The sequence below is a fragment of the Peromyscus californicus genome, unplaced genomic scaffold, assembly GCF_007827085.1.
Source record: "Peromyscus californicus insignis strain IS unplaced genomic scaffold, ASM782708v3 Scaffold_13__1_contigs__length_99412109, whole genome shotgun sequence".
NCBI lineage: Eukaryota > Metazoa > Chordata > Mammalia > Rodentia > Cricetidae > Peromyscus > Peromyscus californicus.
This window is the reverse complement of record NW_026294424.1, coordinates 7,037,295-7,058,457: the sequence shown is the minus strand read 5'-3', so window position 1 is coordinate 7,058,457 and position 21,163 is coordinate 7,037,295. Positions and strand designations below refer to the sequence as shown.

At 46.7% G+C, this 21,163-nt stretch overlaps 2 protein-coding genes across 3 annotated transcripts; one reads left to right on the top strand and one right to left on the bottom strand.

Annotated features, from left to right (window-relative positions):
• Positions 1–357: 357 nt before the first annotated feature.
• On the bottom strand, positions 358–7,188 carry Dusp18 (dual specificity phosphatase 18). The gene is made up of 2 exons (XM_052736338.1): positions 6,892–7,188; positions 358–4,388 (listed from the first exon to the last, which is right to left on the bottom strand). The coding sequence occupies exon 2, from the start codon at positions 4,316–4,318 to the stop codon at positions 3,752–3,754; it is 567 nt and encodes a 188-aa protein (XP_052592298.1). The 5' UTR covers positions 4,319–4,388; positions 6,892–7,188; the 3' UTR covers positions 358–3,751.
• Positions 7,189–7,279: 91 nt separating this feature from the next.
• On the top strand, positions 7,280–17,933 carry CUNH5orf52 (chromosome unknown C5orf52 homolog). 2 transcript variants are annotated; one of them, XM_052736339.1, is made up of 3 exons: positions 7,280–7,638; positions 11,581–11,689; positions 13,200–17,933. In XM_052736339.1, the coding sequence occupies exons 1-3, from the start codon at positions 7,280–7,282 to the stop codon at positions 13,362–13,364; spliced, it is 633 nt and encodes a 210-aa protein (XP_052592299.1). In that variant the 3' UTR covers positions 13,365–17,933. The 2 variants fall into 2 exon arrangements, 1 of the variants encoding a protein (XP_052592299.1); XR_008217686.1 differs by lacking the exon at positions 11,581–11,689 and having other exon boundaries at positions 7,528–7,638.
• Positions 17,934–21,163: the final 3,230 nt, after the last annotated feature.

The following is a 21,163-nucleotide window of genomic DNA, read 5'->3' as shown; positions in this document are numbered from 1 at the left end:
AAGGAGGACATGCTATTGGGAGGCAGCACAAGGGCACTAGGAGGAATTAGAGAAGGTACTGGTGGATGGAGATGGTCCAAGATACAGCCTATAAATGTATATGTTACAAAAATATACTATTTAAAAAATAAATAAAAATACAGACAAGGAGAATGAGGGGAGCAAACGAGAATAGTGTAATGACATGTATCAATATACCATACCCCCAAACTCCTTACTTGTAGCCGGGTGGTGGTGGCACACACCTTTAATCCCAGCAGTTGGGAGGCAGAGGCAGGCGGGTCTCTGAGTTCACGGACCAGTCAGGGCTACCACAGAGAAACCCTGTCTTGGGAAAACAAAACAAAAAAATTAAAAAAAAAAATGGACACTTCCTTATATACACAGAAAAGTCATGAACATGGAGAGGGGCTTACTGGGAAGAAAACGGGGTTCAGAAAAACTGGAAGGGAATGAGAGAGGATAATGAGGGGTGAATATGATTAGTTTTCATTCAATCCTAGTGAGAAGGCATCATCATATAGTACATACCCTAGAGAAATGAAAACTTATGTTCACACTCACAATAACCTGTATGCAAATGTTTATGGTAATTTTATCTATAATCCCCTAAACCTGACAACTAAATATGCTTCAGTGAGTAAAGAGTGGCATGGCCATACAAAATACCATAGAACAAAGCCCTGGCTTCGTGAAAGGTGAGCTCCAGGCTGCATGGACAGAGGCAAACCCATAGGGATACACACACAACAGGTATGTGCTGACTTTTCAGAGGCTGGGGTAGGGTTGGGTTGAGGTCTGACCACAAAAGAGACCTGTGACAGGATCTTTTGGGCAGCAGTCCTGATTTGTGGTGAATAGGTCAGGTCAATCTATATGCCTGTTAAAATCCAGCAGGGTGTGGTGGTGGTATGCATACTCAGGAGGCAGAGGCAGAGGCAGAGAGGCAGCCTGGTCTGAGTTTGAGGTTAGCCTGGACTACATATCTAGTTACAGGCCAGCCAGAGTCACATAGGGAAGCCCTGACTCAAAACAAACAGGCCTCTAAGAACTGGACTGGGGATTAACTTGGTAGTAGGGCACTTGCCTAGCACTCATGAGGCTGTGGGTTTGAGTCCCATTTGGGAGTGAGGTGACCCAGAAAATTGTGAATTCAAAAGTTGAATTTATATGCTAATTTAAACTTTTCAAGAGAGATTTATTTTTACTTTCTGTGTATGAGTGTTTTCCCTACATGTATGTATGTGCGCTGCATGTGTGCCTGCTGCCCTAGGAGGCCGGAAAAGGGCATCAGATTCCTTGGAACTGGAGCCACAGCCAGGTGGGGACTGGGAATTCAACCCAGGTCATCTGCAAGAGCAACAAATGCTTATAATCACCGAGACATCTCTGCACCCCCAGATTTTGTTTTTTTAAATGACTGAAAGATTCAAATAAAACTCTTTTAAAAGAAAATTTCTGTTTCTGCCAGGAGAGTTGCATGGTATGGGCTTGGTCATACCTACCTGCTGTTTGTGTTGGGGGGTGCGGGGGATTGCTCCTGCTGAAAGTCCCAGAGCAACAGTTGCCTCCTCCCTCCTTGACTGCCTCACACCAAACCCCCGAGCAGTCCCTTTGTGAAAATGGGGCACAGGGAGGTTGGGTGTGGTGGTTGGTTTAAATGTCAATTTGCCATAAATCGGAATCACCTACAGGAAGCTACACCTGGAGAATTATCTTGGTTGCCTATAATGGATGTGGGAAGACCTACCCAAGTGTGGACCACATCTGGAAGCAGCTCAGGCAAGGGGCGCGTGGTGCCTGGTGGGAAGCCCTTCACCTGTGCTCCCGGCCTTCCCACTTGCCGCTGTGTGGACTACCCTGTTGTTGCTGCTTCCTCCACTGACATCAGAACCAGCGTTTCCAGGCTCTCTGCCGACTCTCCAGGCTTTGGGGGCCGGGTTGGGGCTGTTGAGGTCCCAGCTTCATGGACTGTGGCCTCTCCAGTGAGAGACAGACGCTGTGGCACGGTTCCCACTGCTGAGCGTCCGGCCTCAAGGGCTGAGACTCAGCCTTGCAGATATATGACAACTATTTACCATACGCTAAGTTAAAGTCTTTTATTTTTACCCTACCAGTTCCATGCTTCCTGAGAACCAGACTAATACAGGGGGAAGAAGGTCTACAGCCTCTACAGCGCTTCAGATGCACGGTACAGCATCAAGCCATCCAACAGGGCAGTCTGCTGCTGTTTGCCTCATAAATGGTCTGAAAAGTTCTAGATTAGACTAACTGGTTAGTGCTTGTCAACATGACATAAACTAATCACCTGGGAAAGGGTACCTCCACTGAGGTGAGCATATCTGTGGGGCTTCTGGACTAACAGAAGGATGTGAGAGGGTATATCCCGCTCTGGGTTGGTGGTCCTGGATTGTGTAAGAAATTAGGGTGAGCCAACCCATGGGGAGGAAACAAGCCAGTAAACAGCATTCCTCCTTGGTTCTGCTTCAATTCCCGCCTTGAGTTCCTGTCCTGATGTCTCTTCATGACAGACTGTGTGAGTCAAATAAACCCCTTCCTCCCCAAGCTGCTTTTGGTGAGTGTTATACTACAAAAGGCAAACTGGAACACTGGTCTTGGCTGGGCATGGTGGCACACACCTGTGATCCCAGCATTCCTAAAGTACAGGCAAGGATCTGAGGAGCTCAAGGCTACACAGCCTGGGTTACATGTCTTAAGTCAAACCAACAACCCCTTCTTGAGTTGGATCCTGGCACCCAGGGCTTCTGAGCAGCCCTGAATTTCAGGGCCTCCTGGAGTCAACTCACTTGTCCTGACCTCTGCCCTAATAACTCCTGAACAGTCAGCCAGCCTGGGACACTGGGTCTCATGGTCTGTAATAAGGCCTGTCGGAGAAAGCTGGACCTGCATCCATGTGTCAGGACTCGTAGGTTGCACAGTGGGAGCTCTGGAAAAGGCTTCTCAGATGAGCAAAGATTAAGCCATTTCTTCTCTCACACAGAGGCTTCTGAGAACACATATAAACAAAGGGCTGTGTGTGGACAGGATGGCCTCTATGATGACTATTACTGATCTGGGGTCCCACTGTGATCCAAGCCCTGTGTAAGTCTGACCTAGAAGACCAGAGTTGGGCCACTGTGGTGAAGGCAGAAGGAGGCCCCTTAGCTAGTAGGTTGGCACTCACTGTGAGACACTGGAGAGCACCAGGATGCTTAAGGCTCTGGCTTGGAATGAATGAAGTGGGATTTTGGCAGATTCAGCTCTGGGTTGGTCATCTAGGGGAAAGCTGCAGGATGCCAAGGCTGCCATACGCACTGTGCACTGGTCTCTTTGGCCTGGCCACCACTTGCCTCTCCCATTCTCTAGACACTAGTTGTGACCTACTACTCACAGAAGTTACCTTCACCATGCTATAATTAATGAATTTAATCTCTAAAGACACAGATTACAAGACAGTAATTGTTGTTTTTTGTTTGTTTGGTTTTTTTGAGACGGGGTCTCACTATGTAGCCCAGGCTGGCCTCAAACTCACCTCGCAATCTTCCCGCTTCAGCCATCTAAGGTTACAGGCATGTACCACCAACCTGTGGACTATGAGGTGAAAAGTTATAGCAACTCAGTTTTCTTATAAAAAGCACCATCTTGTGTGTTCCTGTAGCAACACAAGTAGAATGTTCAAGTTTAGACCTTGGTGTCCTGTTAATGACAGGGCTGTACTGCTGCCCCCAGTACAGGAGCTCGTTGGGTTGGCTTACAGCGGAATCATCAGATGGATCTCTTTCTCATAGATGTCTGGGATCAGTCCCATTGGAGAGTTAATCATGTGCATTGTATTCTTGCCAAACAGCCGGAACTCATAATGGATGAGCTGCTCCCAAAAGCCATTGTTGGGTCGAATGATGGGCCGGCGTGATTTGGTCCAAGTGTGGGCATCTAGAAGGGTCATCGCATGGTACTTCATGAGGTAGGCAAGGCACAGAGCAGCCGAGCGGCTCACACCAGCGGCACAGTGCAGCAGCGTGCGGCCCTGCTTCATCTCCACGGAATGGATGTGGTCGGCAATGGGGTCGAAGAAATCGCAGAGGCGTGCGATGGGCGCATCGACCACGGGCACCTGCACGTACTGGATATCCTCATAGAAGGTGTTTGCAACTTCTACTGAGACGTTGATGACCGTGGTGATGTGATTGCTGGACAGCAGCAGCTTGTTGTTGGCAGCCGCGCCATTGCTGATAAATAGGCTCTTGGTGATCTGTGAGAGGCCACTGAGTGAAGGCTGTGGGAACTGAACTGGGAAGGCACCCAACGGTGAAGTCATCAAGGTGACGGGTCAGCGGGTGGTGATGTGCTAAGCTTCCATCCTTCTGCTAGGCTGTGCTCACTGAACACTGCGGGAAAGAGGACCAAGTTCAGAAGGGCAAGAACTCGGAAGACTTCTGGGAAGTGGATGGCTGGCCTCTAGGGCTAGCCAAGGCAGTCCTCTGACGAGCATTGCAGAAGCATTCAGGGAACTCATGAATTGCACCGAAGTTCCGTGTCACTAAGCTGAAACTGTTATTGGAGTGTTGGGGGTCTTTTCACACAGAAAGTAATGGAAATGAAACAGTCACCCATGACAGGGATACGGGATAGACTTTAAAGGGACTTGGGCTAGTGAGTGGAAGGAAATCAGCCATGGCCCGAGAGACCATGGACAAAGGACGGACCTGCAGGCCTTGGCTTTACTGGGGTGGGTTCAGGTCAGGTCCTAAAGGGCTTCAGGAGAAGTAGGCTGGTACTCAGCAGGGCCTTGGTCCCTAAAGAGTCCCCACACAACTGGACACATAAATGGTGTCATCTACAGCAAAGCTAATGGGAAACTCGTCATGTATTTTGCTCAGCTGTGTGTCAACCGAGATCAAGTGAAGGCAAAGCCTGCCGGTGCTCACCTGGAACACTAGCGACCAGAAGGCAGCAAAGGAAGGTGGAGGGTTCCAGATCCGTGGGCTCTCTTTCATGCCCCCCCCCCCCCCCAATAAAGAGCCAGGGAAACAATCTGCAGGGATTCCTTAGTTCTTTCCTTTGGCAATGAAACAGAGCTGTTTGCTTAAAATTAACTTTTGAGAAATTGGGATTACAGAGAAAACAAGTAGATTTCCCAAGCAGGATGGTTTCAGCTAGCATAATGGACATCTGTCTTAGTTCTCTCATAACAAAAGGTCATCCAAAGTAACATCTGGCCAATCAGAAATTTTCCCTACAGTTCTGTCCCCCTGTTCCTGCCTTCCAAGGAATGTGACTTTGAAGTGACTGATGTTTTTGTTTCTGCTCTCTTCAGTCCTTTTCAAGCCACAAAACCACAGACCTCCTCTGCTTGGCTCACTGGAATATTCTATTGTACAGAATGAAGTGTTGCACAACTTAACAGAAAATAAAGCCAAATAAGATCTTTAAACTGTTGGTCTATGGGGCAACACACCTACCTTATATAGATAGGATGAAAGGAGGTCATCCAAGGGCTTGTAGGAAAGTTAAAATGCAAAGCCTTGTGGGGATGACAAATAAAGGCATGTCTTTCAGGCTGAGGGCGTTATAGAGTTGCAAAGACAGTCTTGACGTAATCACAGACAGTAGGGCATAGTAGAGCAGACCCCGAAGGTGAGGCAAGAAGATGGGGGAGTTCTCGACTAGCCTGGACTACTGAAATTCTTTAAAAAAACAAAAACAAAAACAAAAAACCCCCCAAAAAACAAAAACAAAAAACCAAACAAACAAAAAAATAAAAAACAACCCGGATGGTAGTGGCGCACGCCTTTAATCCCAGCACTCGGGAGGCAGAGCCAGGCGAATCTCTGTGAGTTCGAGGCCAGCCTGGGCTACAAAGTGAGTTCAGGAAAGACGCAAAGCTACACAGGGAAACCCTGTCTCGAGAAAAAAAAAAAAAAAAAAAAAAAAAAACCCACATCAAAAGAACAACCCCCGGGGCTGGAGAGATGGCTCAGAGGTTAAGAGCACTGGCTGCTCTTCCAGAGGTCCTGAGTTCAATTCCCAGCAACCACATGGTGGGTCACAACCATCTGTAATGAGATCTGGTGCCCTCTTCTGGCCTGCAGGCATACATGTAGGCAGGACACTATATACATAATAAATAAATAAATCTTTTTTTTTTTTTTTTTTGGTTTTTCGAGACAGGGTTTCTCTGTGTAGCTTTGCGCCTTTCCTGGACTCACTTGGTAGTCCAGGCTGGCCTCGAACTCACAGAGATCCGCCTGGCTCTGCCTCCCGAGTGCTGGGATTAAAGGCGTGCGCCACCACTGCCCGGCTGAATAAATAAATCTTTAAAAAAAAAAAAAAAAAAAAAAAAAAAGAACAACCCCAGTACCATTCCCCACAAAAATGAAGAGTTTGGATTGAGGAGGAAGTGAGAAACTTGGTTGTGGCTGTTTTCTCACTTGACGGCCAACGAGGCCTTTGGAATCTAGGTAATTTGTCACCCGTGGCAAGTGAGACCTGAGAGAAAACAGTTTTGTTCATCGTCAGACAGCAAGTTCTGAAGGCTGGTATTTCTGGTGAATTACACTTTCGGGAGAAAGTTGGCAAGTACAGGTGGGGCGTTGGTTAAATGCTGGGTTATAAACGTGGACCAGGGCCGGGCGGTGGTGGCGCACGCCTTTAATCCCAGCACTCGGGAGGCAGAGCCAGGCGGATCTCTGTGAGTTCGAGGACAGCCTGGACTACCAAGTGAGTTTCAGGAAAGGCGCAAAACTACACAGAGAAACCCTGTCTCGAAAAACCAAAAAAAAAAAAACAAAAAAAAAACGTGGACCAGAGTTCACAAGTTGATGGGTGGGGGAGGCCACTTCAAGCCTAGGAATGGCTCTCTACATGGTGACAGGACTCCCACGATCTTACCTCTTTCCCTCAGCACCGCGGGAGTCTTTCAGCGACTGTAGGGCGGAGCCGCGGGCGACGGTCTCCGAGAGGGCCCGTCATGATCCTGGATCTTGGCAGCAACGGCTTCTCCTCGCGCAACAATGGGCAGTTCTGGGGCCAGGGAGAAGCCGCGGCCTGCTGTGCACCCGGGCGCAGCCTCGCAGGACTCGCGCAGTTACTAGACCTCACGGAGAAGCCGGGTGGGCTGCAGCAGAGCCTACCCGCCCCGTCTCCACGGAAACGCGCTTAACAGCGCGTCTCGGAGAGCCCGGAAGGACCATCATCAAATCGGCCGCCTGCAGGCCCCGCCCCTCGCACGTTTCCTAGCAACGCCCTTGCGGAACGTCACGAAGAGCGCCAAAAGATCATGAGGTCCGCAGCCTGCAGGCTCCGCCCCCTTGCCTGTCCCCATGGCAACGCACAAAGCTCCTCCTTAGACTTCTGTGTAGTTAGTCGCTCCGCGTCCGCGCGCCCTTCCACCATGTCCTTCAACTCAGCTGCCACTCCCGAGTCGTTCTCCAACCCATTATCCTCCACACATCCCAGAAAGCCTTCGGTCAAATGGGATCTGGGCTCGAATTTCGAGTCCGTTGCCAAGGAGACCACCACCCCTGGCACGGACTTCCGGCGCGAGAGACTGGAGAGCCAGCCGGATCTTGGCCTCCGCATCCACCCTCAGATCTACTTCCTGCGGCCGCGGCCCCAAGTCCCGAAGTTGTTATTCAGGTGTGGTTCTGAAGGTGTACAGAGCGGTCGTCAGACCCGGAACCTCTGAGGGAATCCGAGCTTTCAGATCCACATTGCCCCAACCGTGTCCCCCACCCACCCTGCCCATCCGAGTTCCTCGGATCCCAGAAAGGTCGGGATTTTTCAGGCCCAGGCCAACCCGTAGGACCCTCAGAAGCCGGGACTCTGGCCTGAAGGCGCAGTCCCATTTCCAGGCCTCCGAAAGAATCCTGGCCCTGGCTTACTGTAGGCTTAACATCGTGCGGTCCGAGCGCACTTTGAGGTGACATCTGGTGAGGCTCAGGTCTCAGGCCCAAATTTACTCGACCCCCGCTTTCAAGCCTTTCCATTCTCCATGGTTCAGGAAAAGCCTTCAGTTCCCCGTTGTTGGCCCCAATCCTCACAAGCCTCAATCCCGCCCCCTTTCCTCAACCCTTTCCCCAGCATCAGCCAAGTTCCTACAGAGGATTTATTATGGAAAAGCAATTTGGTTCAAAATGACCATTTATTACATGAAAGAGTATTTCCAACCTTTCTCCTTTTTCATGTCTAAAATTGATAAATTTGGTGCCATCACTGAGTAAAGAGGATCTCTAAATATTTAGGCTCTTTTCCTTGAAAATAGGATTTAGATTGTGTGTGAATTCCTGACCTTTAAACCTGTTTTTCTGTTAGCATCTGGGTATGTTGAGTCATTCTTCGCAGAAGCCAGAAAAAAATGGAAATAGAAAGCTTGGGATGTTGGTTTCTTTGTAATGTTTGTAAATGTAAGCACACCCGGAAGCCAGTTGTTACCTACCGATAGAAAACGAATTGGAAAACATTTTCTTTCTTTCTTTCTTTCTTTTTTTTTTTTTTTTTGAGAAAGGTTTCTCTGTGTAGTTTTGTGCCTTTCCTGGAACTCACTCTGTAGCCATAATAAATCCTCTGGCCTTGAACTCACGGAGATCTGCCTGGCTCTGCCTCCCAAGTGCTGGGATTAAAGGTGTGCGCCACTACTGCCTGTCTGGACAACATTTTCTAATCCCTTGAAAGGTTTTATTTATTTTCACACACACACCACCCCCCCTTCTTAAACTGGGCATAGCTGCCCATGCTTGTAATCCCAGCACTCGGATCAGAAATTCAAGATCATCCTCATCTTAAAAGGGAGTTCTAGGCCAGCCTGGGATACATGAGACCCTGTCTCAAAAAAAAAAAAAAATCTTTTTTTTGGTCCTAATTATAAAAGTAGTGTATTTTCTGATGATCTTATTGTTCTGATGTGCTAACCAATAGAATTTATGAATATAAGTTTTCATGTTTGCTGTTCCTTCTGTTCCTGTGTGTATCGGACAGACAGGCATTTCTGTTTCAGGCAATTTGTGAAAATGTGTGTGTAGTTCTTCCTTTATTTGTTCTTGTTTGTTTGGGAATCTGTATTCAGGGAACATTTCACCAGCACATCTATCATTTCTCTGGTTTCTTTTAAAATGATTTGTCAATCATTACAAAAGTAATGTACGCTAATTAAAACATCATCAATGACAAACTGAAGACAGACTAGCAAAACAAAATGACCAGAAACAATCACTGTTAACTTTTGTTTTGTTTTGTTTTGTTTTGTTTTTCAAGACAAAAAAAAGTTAACAGTGACTGGTTTTTCGAGACAGGATTTCTCTGTGTAGCTTTGTGCCTTTCCTGGAACTCGCTCTGTAGACCAGGCTGGCCTCGAATTCCGCCTGGCTGAGTGCTGGGATTAAAGGCGTGCGCCACCACCACCTGGCTCACTGTTAACATTTTGATGTGTGCATTTAAGGTCCTGTGCTGGTTAGCTTTTGTCAACTTGAAACAAACTAGAGTTTCTTCATTCCAGGTTTTGTTTGTGGAGTTGCCTACAGCTGTGGGCGTGTGTGTGGGGGGCGGTTCCTAGTGATTAACGGGGGAGGATGCAGCCACTGTGGGTGGGGCCATCCCTGGGCAGGTGGTTCGGTTGTATAAAGTCATGAAAAGCATGCCAGTAAGCAGCCTTCCTACTTTAGTTCCTGCCTCAGTTTCATTTGACGAGCGATTGTAACCTGTAAGATGAAATAAACACTCTCCCGCCTCAGGTTGTTTTGGGTTAGTGTTCTGTCACAGCAACTAAGAGGCCAAGATAATCCGTATGTGTGTATGCATGTTATATTTTTTAAAGACATAACAGCACAAAAAAAACCACTGTTTAGTAATCTGCTTTTTTCTCTATCTAGTTATCCCATCAAGATATTTATACTTGATTACATGTATTTTATCTGATGTTTTAGCGCAATTATCCACATGCTTCCTTGTTGAACACTTGGTTTCCAATTTTTAGAATGCATGAACATTTTTTTATGGGAAAAAGCATTTTAAAAGCTTCACAGTGTAACTAAATTACCAGAAAATGAAAACCCATTGGCCAGCAACATCCCTTGATGTTTATTTGATAGGACATGTGGCCCAGGTTGGCTTAACACACAATGTAACTAAGAATGACCTTGAATTTCCAATCCTCCTGCTTCTGCCCCCCGACCAGTAGGTGAGTTTTTATTGGTGCTGGAGATCACCCAAGATTGTGTGCATATAAACACACATTCTACCAACTGAGCCTCCCCCCAGTTCCCCATTCTCATATTCCTCTGAACTTCTCACCCTTGTGGGTGTCTCCAACCCACTGATGCCGTGGGGCTCAGGATGCCTATGAATGCCAACATCCAACACAACACGATGTAGCAAACTTAAAACACTAGAGATTGGGCACGGGTGGGGAAAACTTTTTTTTTTGGTAACTCAGTTGTGTGGTTCCTGAGTGTGAACTTTGTCAATGACACGGTTGTCTTGTAGTATCAAAAGGTGGAACACACTTAATAGAGTCTCCAGAAATCCTGTAACACCCCAAACTTCCCTCTCTTCCCAAACTCTTTCATTAAACTTCCCTTATTAACTAACCCTGTGTCCACCCAAACTCCTCCCTTATCTCTTCCTCCCTCCCTCCCTCCCTCGCCCTTTTCTTCTTTCTCTCCTTCCTTCTTTCCCTTCTTCCCTTTTAAAGACAGTTGCCTATGTAGCCCAGACTGGCCTCAAACTCATAGAGATCTGCCTGGCTCTGTCTCCCAAGTGCTGGGATTAAAGGTGTGCGCCACCACTGCGTGTTTAGAGAACATTTTCTAATCACTTGGCATGCACTAATACAACCAGCTTTCCTCTTTCTTTCTTTCTTTTTTTTATCCTGTTCTGCTCTACCCCCACTTCCCAGATCCCCTTAGATCTAGGCTGTGAAGGAAGAACTCCCCACCTCAGCCTCTCTCAAATTCGTCGTTTGCCTCCACCTTCCAACTTATATTCATCTCAGACCTCCTCCACCTTTGCTCTTACCTTGCTGTTTCTCATTAAGATGACCACTCCCAGCCTTCTGGGTAGAGCTTGGGGAGTGCTTGACCTGCATATGTAGTCCTAGGTTCCACCCAGCACCGCCACAGAGTAACGACAACAACAACAGTTCTCCAGGACTCTTCTGATTCTATGCTGACCTCTCTTGTGGACTGCTCTGGACCTCTCTGTATCCTCCCAGGATGCTCTTCCTCCCTGTTCGGGAAGCAGCCTCTTAGCATTCCTTGTCTACAGGCAAAACTTAATGGTTTCCTCCATCCTCGGAAGGTGAGAAAGCCACTTATCTTGAAATCCAAGGAGTCAGGTGGTGGTGGCACAGGCCTTTAGTTCCAGCACTTGGGAAGCAGAGGTAGGTGAATCTCTATGAGTTCCAGGCTAGTTTTGTCTACAGAGTGAGTTTCAGACCACCCAGAGCTACATAGCAAGACCCTGTCTCAAAAACAAAACAAAATAAAATTAAACCCAAAGAGGTATCTTCCACTATCCCAGCATCTGTCAAAATCAGGCCTTGAGCGGTTGTCTCTAACCTGTTCCATCTTCCCCTGCCCACTCTAGCATAATGAATTCCAATGATGCAAATGTGAGGAAAATTTTACCCAAGAGCAATTTATCTCGGGTGATTATTCGGGACAACCTCAATGCACAGCGCATCTACGAGATGGAGGTAGGGTACCCACCAGCTTCTGTGCTGGAGCCTGTTAGTGGTCTGACCATTCCACACTCATATCTCCTTCCTTCCTAAGAAAGCTGCCTCTGGAGCCCAGGGTGGAAGTGGGACTCTCAGCTCCTAGAGCTAATGGGAGGCCATGAGAGTATTTTAAGGCATGCCCCATCTTTATGGACAAGACAAATGACAGTAGGGGTTCGTGTCTTGCCCAAGGTCATGAGCTTGCTCATCATGAGCTGAAGAGAGAGAAAGACCTCACCTCTTGGCTCATGGCTTGTTTCCTCAAAACACAGCATGTCCCATGCAGAACCTCAGGCTTTACAGCTTGAGTTGGCATCAACACTATCTGGCAGTTTTTTTCTTTTGCAACGTTATCCCATTTCCAGCTGAGAAGTAAGACGAGCAGCAACAACAGCAAACCCACAGCATGACGACAAAGACCGAGTAGGCCCCATGCACGTCCCCTGGGTTAGACTTCCCATGCTCCGGGCTCAGGGAGATAGGCTGGACTCGGGGATAGGTCAGTTCTGTATGATCTTGAGTGAGTCACACTTTCTTCATTTTTAAAGCAGCATTTGAAATTCTTTCAGTTACAGGTTCTGTAAAGTAAATTTGAATGGTTTCAGCAGAATGGGGAACTTGAGTTCACATAAGCAGGGATAGATAGGACAGGATGACATATGCTTCCCAGCTTCCCTGGCAGCTCTTGCTGCCTGCCTTTTGAAGTCTGTATTTTTTTTGGGGTGTATCCCTTTCTACCTGACTTAGAAATACTTGCACATCCTGGTCACGCTGTAGTTTGGGGGATCACCTGCGTTGGGCATGTATCTCATATCCTGATTGTGCTGTAGTTAGGGGGATCCCCTGCATTGGCTCCCCACATCCCATCCTGCAGCAGTTCATTGTAACGCACAACTGAATAAGGGGAGTGGATTTGTCCTCCCAGCCTTACAGTCTTGTTGAGACAGGACAGGAGTTAGGGAATGGATGAAATTAGAATTCTCTGTAATATAAGAGCTGTCACAGGAAAGTAGACATATATTAGATAGACATATATGGATATAGGTTACAGATAATATGTAGACAGCAGAGTGATTAGTAAGGATGGGGGATAGGATTTATGGAAGGAGAAAGAAACAAGATGGGCCTCTTTGGCTCCTGCAAACTCCATTTCTTTATTCCCTTACAATTTTCCTTTATTATTTATTCTGTGGTGCTGGGAATTGGACCTAGGGCTTCGCACACGCTAGGCCGGTTCTCTATTGAGCTGCCTTCCTAGCTTTGCGAATACCCATTTCCTTAGCTTGGTCTTCAGATTATTCCGTTTGAAATCAGGCAGTGCAGCTGCAGACCATCAGAGGGCGCCACAGTACTCTATCCAGCTCAATGCCCACTTTACAAATAGGGGAACCGAGGTCCTGTGTGGTTACTTCCAGGTCAGCAGCCTCCGATGTCTCTTGTTACCCAGTGACTTGTTTATCCTAAATTCATCTCTGTTTTTTGTAAGATGAAAGCTTCTGACAAGACCAAGAGAAGAGTGAGCCACTTGTACGACCACCTGAAAAAAAAGTTCATGACGGACCAGCTGAGAAAGATGCTGCGCTGGAGGCGGGACTCTCTGAGCACCCAGCAGTACTTGGATAGGCAACGGGCCTACAGAGCCTCGACTTAGATGGCAAGCCAGCCACCGTAGCATTGGCAGAATGATCTGCCCCAGGAACCCGAAACCACCCTGGTGAGAGCCGAGGAGCCCCGAACATGCTGGTCTCCACCGGGGTGGAGCAATAAAGGGAAAGCCGCGGATAGGAAAAGAGCACAACATGTCCTCGGTTCCAATCTGCCTTGCTCCTCCGTCCCCTCTATTCCGGTGAAAGTTCGGTATAGCCACCGATGCTTGGTGGAAGGGGGAGCGTCAAGCAGGTCTCCCTGGTTTGTGCAAACATGGAAACTTCTGTGCCCACATTCTCTTTCTCTTTTTCCTACTTCTCTCTTTCCCTCCACCATCCCCACTTTCTCCATCTCTCCTTCATGTCTACCCTTCCTTTCTTCCTTCCTTCCTCCCTTCCTTCCTTCCTTCCTTCCTTCCTTTCTTCCTCCCTCCCTCCCTTCCTTCCTTCCTTCCTTCCTTCCTTCCTTCCTCACTTCCTTCCTTCCTTCCTTCCTCCTTTCCCTCCCTCCCTCCCTCCCTCCCTTCCGTTCTCCCTCTCTCCCTCCTTTCCTTCCTTTCTTCCTTCCTTATTTTGGTCTGGAGACAACTCAGGACTTTGCATGTTCTCGGCACATGCTCTCCCCAGATCCAGGGTAACACATCTGCCAGCTGTGCTGGGGCTGTTGACATCTTAGATGGAAAGGACTGAGTAATACCACTGTGTGACATTCCAGTGGTAAGGAGGTCAGGGCGAGGCACCAAACAGTGCCACCTACCCGCTTGTATGACCTTGGAACCTCCCTGGGCCCGTTTCCTCCTCTGAAAGAGTCAGGCAGCAGGGAAGACAACCTGCCTCCAGGAGCTCGTCCTTTCCCACTGCTGTCATAATGGCAGTGCCCATCCGCTCCCAGCCCTCCTGGTGCTTTTGCAAAGCACTCTCAGCCCTCCTGCCTCCTGTCTGCTCCTCCCCAGAGCCTCCTTAACTCACATGCTTGCTTTTCTCACAGACTTTAGGTTCTAGTGGCTTCATTCTGCCTGTAGTATAGCAGCTCGGGTCTTGGTCCTTAGCCCGGATTAGATTGTATATCTTGAGGGCAGGAAGTCAGAGCCCACTCAGTCTTGATATGGGTCTCTTTTGGATGCTTCTCCAACCAGCCCTGAGGATAGGCCCCTCCTGTACCCAGTCCCCACACCTGTATCGGTGCCAAGTGTTTGACTGGCTTTGACTTGTTTACACACTTTTCTTCCTGATCAGGCTATGACACTGACATCTCTAATCACAGTATCTAGGAAATTTTGTCCTAGAGAATTTCATACAGTATCTCTTGATCCTATCCATCCCCACTGCTTTCATGTCTCTTTTTTAAGGAAAAACTCTCCAATCGGATGTCCTTGTCTTCTGACTTTGGTCCCCTTCCGTGATGTCCCCCAAGCCTTGAGGATGGGGTACTGTTATAATTGTATTACTTGGGGTCAGATACCTCATGGCCAGCTGATGTCTGCATTTTGACCAGTTGAGACTTTTTATTTTATGTGTTTTGCCTACACTTCTGTCTGTGTACCATGTGCATGCCTGGTGCCTGCAGAGGCCAGAGGCAGGGTTGGATCCTCTGAGGGTTGGGATTTCAGAGGATTGGGATCGCCATGTGGGTGCTGGGAATCAAATTCAGCTCCTCTGCAAGAACATCCAGTGCTCTTAACAGCCAAGCTATTTCAGCCCCTATGATGATAATGGTGATGATGGTGATGATGATGATGACGAGGAAGATAATGATGAGGAAGATGATGATGGGTTTCTGAGACGGGGTCTAATGTAGACCTTTCTGGCCTTGAGCTCTCTATGTAGCTGAGGATGGCCTCAACTCCTGATCCCCCTGCCTCTATCTCCTGGGTGCTGGGATTATAGATGTGTGCTAACACACTCAGTCCTTCCTCACAATCCCCTTCCTACTACACTCAAGAGAAAGCATGCTCTATTTGTGTCATTTATTCTGCCTTATAAAATGACATCCAATAACTTTTTTTTTTTTTTTGGTTTTTGAGATAGGGTTTCTCTGTGAAGCTTTGCGCCTTTCCTGGAACTCACTTGGTAGCCCAGGCTGGCCTCTAAGTCACAGAGATCCACCTGCCTCTGCCTCCCGAGTGCTGGGATTAAAGGCGTGCGCCACCACCGCCGGGCTCTACATTTGTTTTTCTGCAGATATAATATCATTTTTATTCTTTTTTCTGTGTGTATTTTTAAATCCCATGCATCTGTTGATGGACATCTAGCATGGTTTCATTTCCTGGCAATTGTGAATACTGCATTAACAAATGTGTATGTGTAGATACTTCTGTGTTATGCTGACTTACTGTTTCTTGAGTAGGTACTCAAGAAGTAGGTTCTAAGCCAGTGAAGGAGAGCCTCAGCAACAACGTAGATGAACTTGCCCATGAGAGTGAGGGCAAGCAGGCAAACAGCACAAGCTTCCTCCTTCCATATCCTTTTATGTGGGCTGGGGTGGGTCTTCCATCTCACATGATCCCGTCATGAAAAATCCCTCACAGGTGTGCCCCGATGCTTGGATTTTAGTTGATTCCAAAGATATTCAGGTTGATAGTCAAGATTATCTATCGTGTGTGTGTGTGTGTGTGTGTGTGTGTGTGTGTGTGTGTGTGTAGAGATATAGGGGACAGAGAACAATTTTGTGAATTATTTCTTTCCTGTCACCTTTACATGGATTCTAGAAATGGAACTCAGTTTTCTGGCCTGAGCCATCTCACTGGGCTACCTTTCCTAGCTTCTAAAATGTACATTTTCAAATAGTCCCTAATAATCCGCTGGATTTCATTGAAGTCTATTTTAACATCCACTTCTATATCTCAAATGTATTCATTTGAGCCTTCTCTTCTTTGGTTAGGTTAGCTAGAGGTTGTCAATATTGTTTTTAAAAATCTTTAAAATTTTATTTATTCATTCTGTGTGTGTGTGTGTGTGTGTGTGTGTGTGTGTGTGTGTGTGTGTGCAAGTGCCCAGGTGGAGGTCAGTGGGCAACTTTCAGGAGTTGGTTTTCTCCTTCTAACATGTGGGGTTTGGGGATCGAACTCAAATTTGTCAGGTGTGTGCCTTTATCCACTGAGGCATATTGCCAGCCCTGTCTTTTTACTTGATGGCCCTGGAATCATACTCCTCTTAGGCTCCTAGTGTTGGGATTACGGGTGTGAATCACTGTTGTGTGAGCCTTCCTGAGGAGGCACAACTTAACATTTGTCTACCCACTCCAGATAGGAAACCCATGACAGACCAAAGAACTGATCACACTAGAATCCAACTTGGTGAACTAGTGAATGTATTGTATGATAATGAGTCCATTTATTATACTTACAGAGTATAGTCGAGGGATTACTTGTGGGAGCAAGGACTCACAAACAGGACCCAATGTGGGTGAAGACTTAGGGGTGCTGCAGCGCTGGAGAGCAGCTTGACAGCTCTGAGAGTCTCTCCCAGACAGCTTTGTGGGTCAGACTCATCGCCTCAGCCACTCCAGCACAGTTGACTCTTTCCATAACCTTGGGATTGGGGCTCTCTTGAATCTTACAAGTTCAGCTTTCCCAAGCATGTGAAGTTAGCTTCCATCAGAGTCTCAGGAGCCTTCCCATTCCCTTTTCCACATCTTTTGGATAGCATATCCAGTAGAATCGGTTAAGTCCATTTGATCTATGGTATAGTCTAGCTCTGCAGTGTCTTTGTTGATTTCAGTTGGAAAGACCTATCTAGTGATGAGAGTGGTGTACTGAAACCACCCATTGTTACTGTATCAGGACCTATGTGACCTATGCCCTTTAGTATTTGTTTTATAAAATTAAGAGCTGCAAATTTGGTGCTTACACATGATGTGTATCCTTACAGTTGTTACATAATTACCATCGCCATCTACCCCCTTCTTTGAAACAGCCTATCCTACCACAACCCCATACATAGCTTAACTTCCGTATAATATTATAGGACCTGCCTTCGTATTACACTTCCCGGGGGCCCAGAGGAGACACTACCAGTGGTGCGGGAATGAATCTAGATGTATGGAGCTCCTTCGTCCAACTTGTTTATTAGCCCGCCACCATCGTTCTGCCAGCATAACTCTTCCTGCTTCTATCGGAACTGGCCTGTATCTTTTCCAAGACAGCCACACCTTCATACTTACACTACAGCATAAGAATTGCAAGGCCTCCACCAGAAGCTTCCTGGCAACTTCATTTGCAACCCAAAAAGGGGAAGAGAATAAAGGAGGACTTAGATAGGAGCTGGAATAAATCAGAGAAGGAATTTATGTGCTAGGAACATATCCTTACTGTGGTTGAAAACATTATGAGTCTATCACAAATGTGCTCAAACTATAAACTTACAGGTGATAGGGTAAAGAAATCTGTAAGTCACTAAAAATAAAACTGCCACTGTTTTTCTCTGCTGCCAGTTTTCTGACAGGGCAGGGGAGGAGTACTGATAGCCAGTCAATCTGCATCACAGCTTGAAGCACCCGGTGAGGGGAAACCCCTTTATTCTAAGAAATCTGTGGAAGATCTGAACTTGATTTGCATAATAAACAAAGCTATGCATCTAGTAGCCTTTTTTTTAAGTCTCCTAGGCTCAGCGGGGGTGGGGGTGTGGGTGTGGGGGTGTGTGGGAGTGGGGGTTGGGGCTTGGGGGGATGTTAGTACCTAGTGGAACAGTTTCTGAGAAGCTTAACTGTTTGTCAAAATGGTTTGGAAGTATTTGGGCACGCAAGAATTTCATAGCAGAAGACAGCTGAAACATTAAAAACTATCATACCAAAGATTCATAATAAATGGTCAAAGTATAGCTTTAATACACAGCTGAATCTCTATAATATAGTCTTGCAGCTCGCAAGACTTAACAATTGTATCTTTTTGAATGATTATTCCCTTTTTTTAATATAAATTTGCCTTTATCTCTTCTGGGGCCAGCAAGATGGTTTAGTGGGTAAGGGCATTTGCTGCCAAGCCTGGTGACCTGGGTTTGATATCTGGGCCCCACATGGTGAAATGAGAGAACTGACTCCCATAAGCTGTCTTCTGATTTCCATATATGCACCATGGTGTGTACATACACACACACACACACACACACACACACACACACACACACACACAAAATGTGAAAAAAGATCTGAAAATTGCTATGTGCGTTTTTGTGGGGAGGTGGGAGGCTCCATCTGCTTGGTAAATTGATTTCCACCCTTTGTTGACGCACAGTTGGATGTCATTGCTAGTGAGATATGCTTATTGGAGGCAATAGATACATGGGATCTGTTTTATTTAATTCAGTCAACTAGACTCAGTCCTTTTATTGGTGAGCCAAAGCCATTTACATTTAAAATTATTATTTAGACAGGCTTGCAAATGTTGATTGGATTTTCTTTCTTTGGTGTTGGTGTGTGTATATGTGCATGCTTATGGGTGGGTACACATGTATGTTATATACATGTATGTGGAGACCAGAGGGCAACTTTTGGTTCTTCCTCAGGAGTCAACTACTTTGTTTTAGACCTGGGTCTCTCATTACCTGGTGCTTTCTGATTTGGTTAGGCTCACCAGCTAGCAGGCCTCAGCAATCTGTCTCCATCTCCCCAACGCACACACTACTTCCCCATGTTTTTCTTCAAACATGGATTCTGAGGATCAAACTCAGGTCTTCATGTTTGCGTGGGAACATTCACTGGCTGAGCTATCACCGCAGCCCCCCCTCTTTTTTCTTCCCTATTGGCATTAGATGTTTGCTGGTTTACTGTGCTGGGCACGAAGGATTCCTTCCTAGCGGTCCTTTGTTGTCGGTTCCTCCCATTCCTATTTCTATTTACTCGTGCATTTGTGTATGTGTGTGGGTGTATGCAGGTCACAGCATGTGTGTGGAGGTCAGAGGACAACTTGCAGGAATGGTTCTCTCCTTGTACCATGTAGGTTCTGGAGCTGGACCTCATGCTGACAGACTGGGCAGCAGGTGCCTTTACCCACTGAGACATCTCTACCCTATTGTCTGAAGCTAACTCCATAGCTCCAGCAGAGCCCTGAACTTCCACAGCCACATCCATCCAGCAAGGGGATTCATGTTCCAGGTTTAGAAATGACAAAGACAGATGGACCTATGTAGATCTCAGTGGCGTACTTTCTTCCCAAAGCCCCACACACTTGAGAAACACCCCTTGCTAGAACATTAACCATCCCAGGAGTATGATCTGCAGAGTCCCAGGAGGGTGGGAAACCTGCCCAGTCCACAGACAACAAAGCTATTGTGAAGGCAATACAAACCCCATCTTAGGGAAGGGCCGCCATCTTAGACCACCTGCTGTACTCAGTTCCAGAAAGGATCTCAGGAATGTGCCATGACAGCTAGTATGCTCCTGTAGACGTTTTATCTGTGGTTTATGGCCCTTGGAGATATCTAGATAATCCTGATGAGCAATCTAGATAATCCTCTTTAGTGGTTTGTGGTTCCCTGCCAAAAGTCTAACCCAATGGTTTCAAATGTGGTTTCCCGCCCAAAGTCTAGACCAATAGTTTCAAAAAATAACCTTACCCCATATCCTTTCTACCCAATCCCAAGTTGCCAATTCCTGGCTTGTGGTTTTTCCCTATAAAAACTCTGCACACCTGGGCTCGTGGCTACTGCCACATTTCCTTTCATCTGCTGTGTGGTGGCCCAGGTTGAACCTGAATAAAAGGACCCCTATGTGCTTGCATCGGAAACCGGCTCCTTGGTGGTCTCTGGGGGTTTCGAGAAATGGGTACAACAACATGTGTGGCCAGAAGAGGACGTCTGGTCCACAAAGAAGGGAAGCTACTAAAGTGAAGACAGCTCTGGAAGACACTGGATACTTGTCCAATACAGGGTTAGCGTCAGGAAAATGATAAGACAAGAATCAGCCTTCATGTACCTAGGAGTCTCCAGTTCTAGGACTCAGAGGGAAGCCATTTAAATGCAGTCCTTGCGTGTGAGCTCCCTGTGTTTTTCATTTTGGTTTATCTGAACAGTATTTTCTTTTTGGTTTTGGTTTTTCGAGATGGGGTCTCTCTGTATAACAGCTCTAGTTGTCCCGGAACTCAATCTGTAGACCTGGTTGGCCTTGAACTCACAGGGATCAGCCTGCTTCTGCCTCCCAAGTGTTGGGATTAAAGGTGTGAACTACCACCACTGGGCAACATTTTAGCAGCATTTTTTACCTTATCCTACTTAAATACTTTGTGGCGCTCAAGAGATGGTTCAGCATGTAAAGGTGCTTGCTACAGAGGATGTCTTGAGTTCACTCTTCAGAACACACATGGTAGGAGGAGAAAACCAATTCCCTCAAAGTTGTCCTCTGCCCTCCACATGTGTGCTGTGAGACATGCTTTTTTTCTTTCCTTTTTTTTGATTCATATTTTCTCAGTTGTTCTTTCTAATATATATTTCAGTAGTATTTTGACTATCTTAATGTTTTTCTTAAAGCATCCATATTTTTATTTTGTAACACCCCATTTCTACATTTATTCAATTTTGGTTACAATTTTTTTCCATCATTGGGAAATCTTTGTTCTTTTTCTTTTTCTAATTTATTGCTCTTTTCTCTACCCCTTCATAACATTCTTCTCCACTTTGTTTGTTTGTTTGTTTGTGTTTTGGGGAAGAGGTTTCTCTGTGTAGCCCTGGCTTTCCTGTAACTCTCTCTGTAGACCAGGCTGGCCTTGAACTCACAGAGATCAGCCTGCCTCTGCCTCCTAAGTGCTCGAGTTAATTCACTCCTTTTGATTTCATTTCTTCTCTATTTCTCATGACTCCTTAACTCCATCCT

What these genes read in the sequence shown, in the direction of transcription:
- Dusp18 (XM_052736338.1), bottom strand. Translation starts at nt 4,318, where the DNA reads ATGACTTCACCGTTGGGTGCCTTCCCAGTTCAGTTCCCACAGCCTTCA.
- CUNH5orf52 (XM_052736339.1), top strand. Translation starts at nt 7,280, where the DNA reads ATGAGGTCCGCAGCCTGCAGGCTCCGCCCCCTTGCCTGTCCCCATGGC. An exon ending in GTCCCGAAGTTGTTATTCAG is followed by an intron (nt 7,639 to 11,580) that starts GTGTGGTTCTGA and finishes TGCCCACTCTAG; the next exon opens with CATAATGAATTCCAATGATG. An exon ending in AGCGCATCTACGAGATGGAG is followed by an intron (nt 11,690 to 13,199) that starts GTAGGGTACCCA and finishes GTTTTTTGTAAG; the next exon opens with ATGAAAGCTTCTGACAAGAC.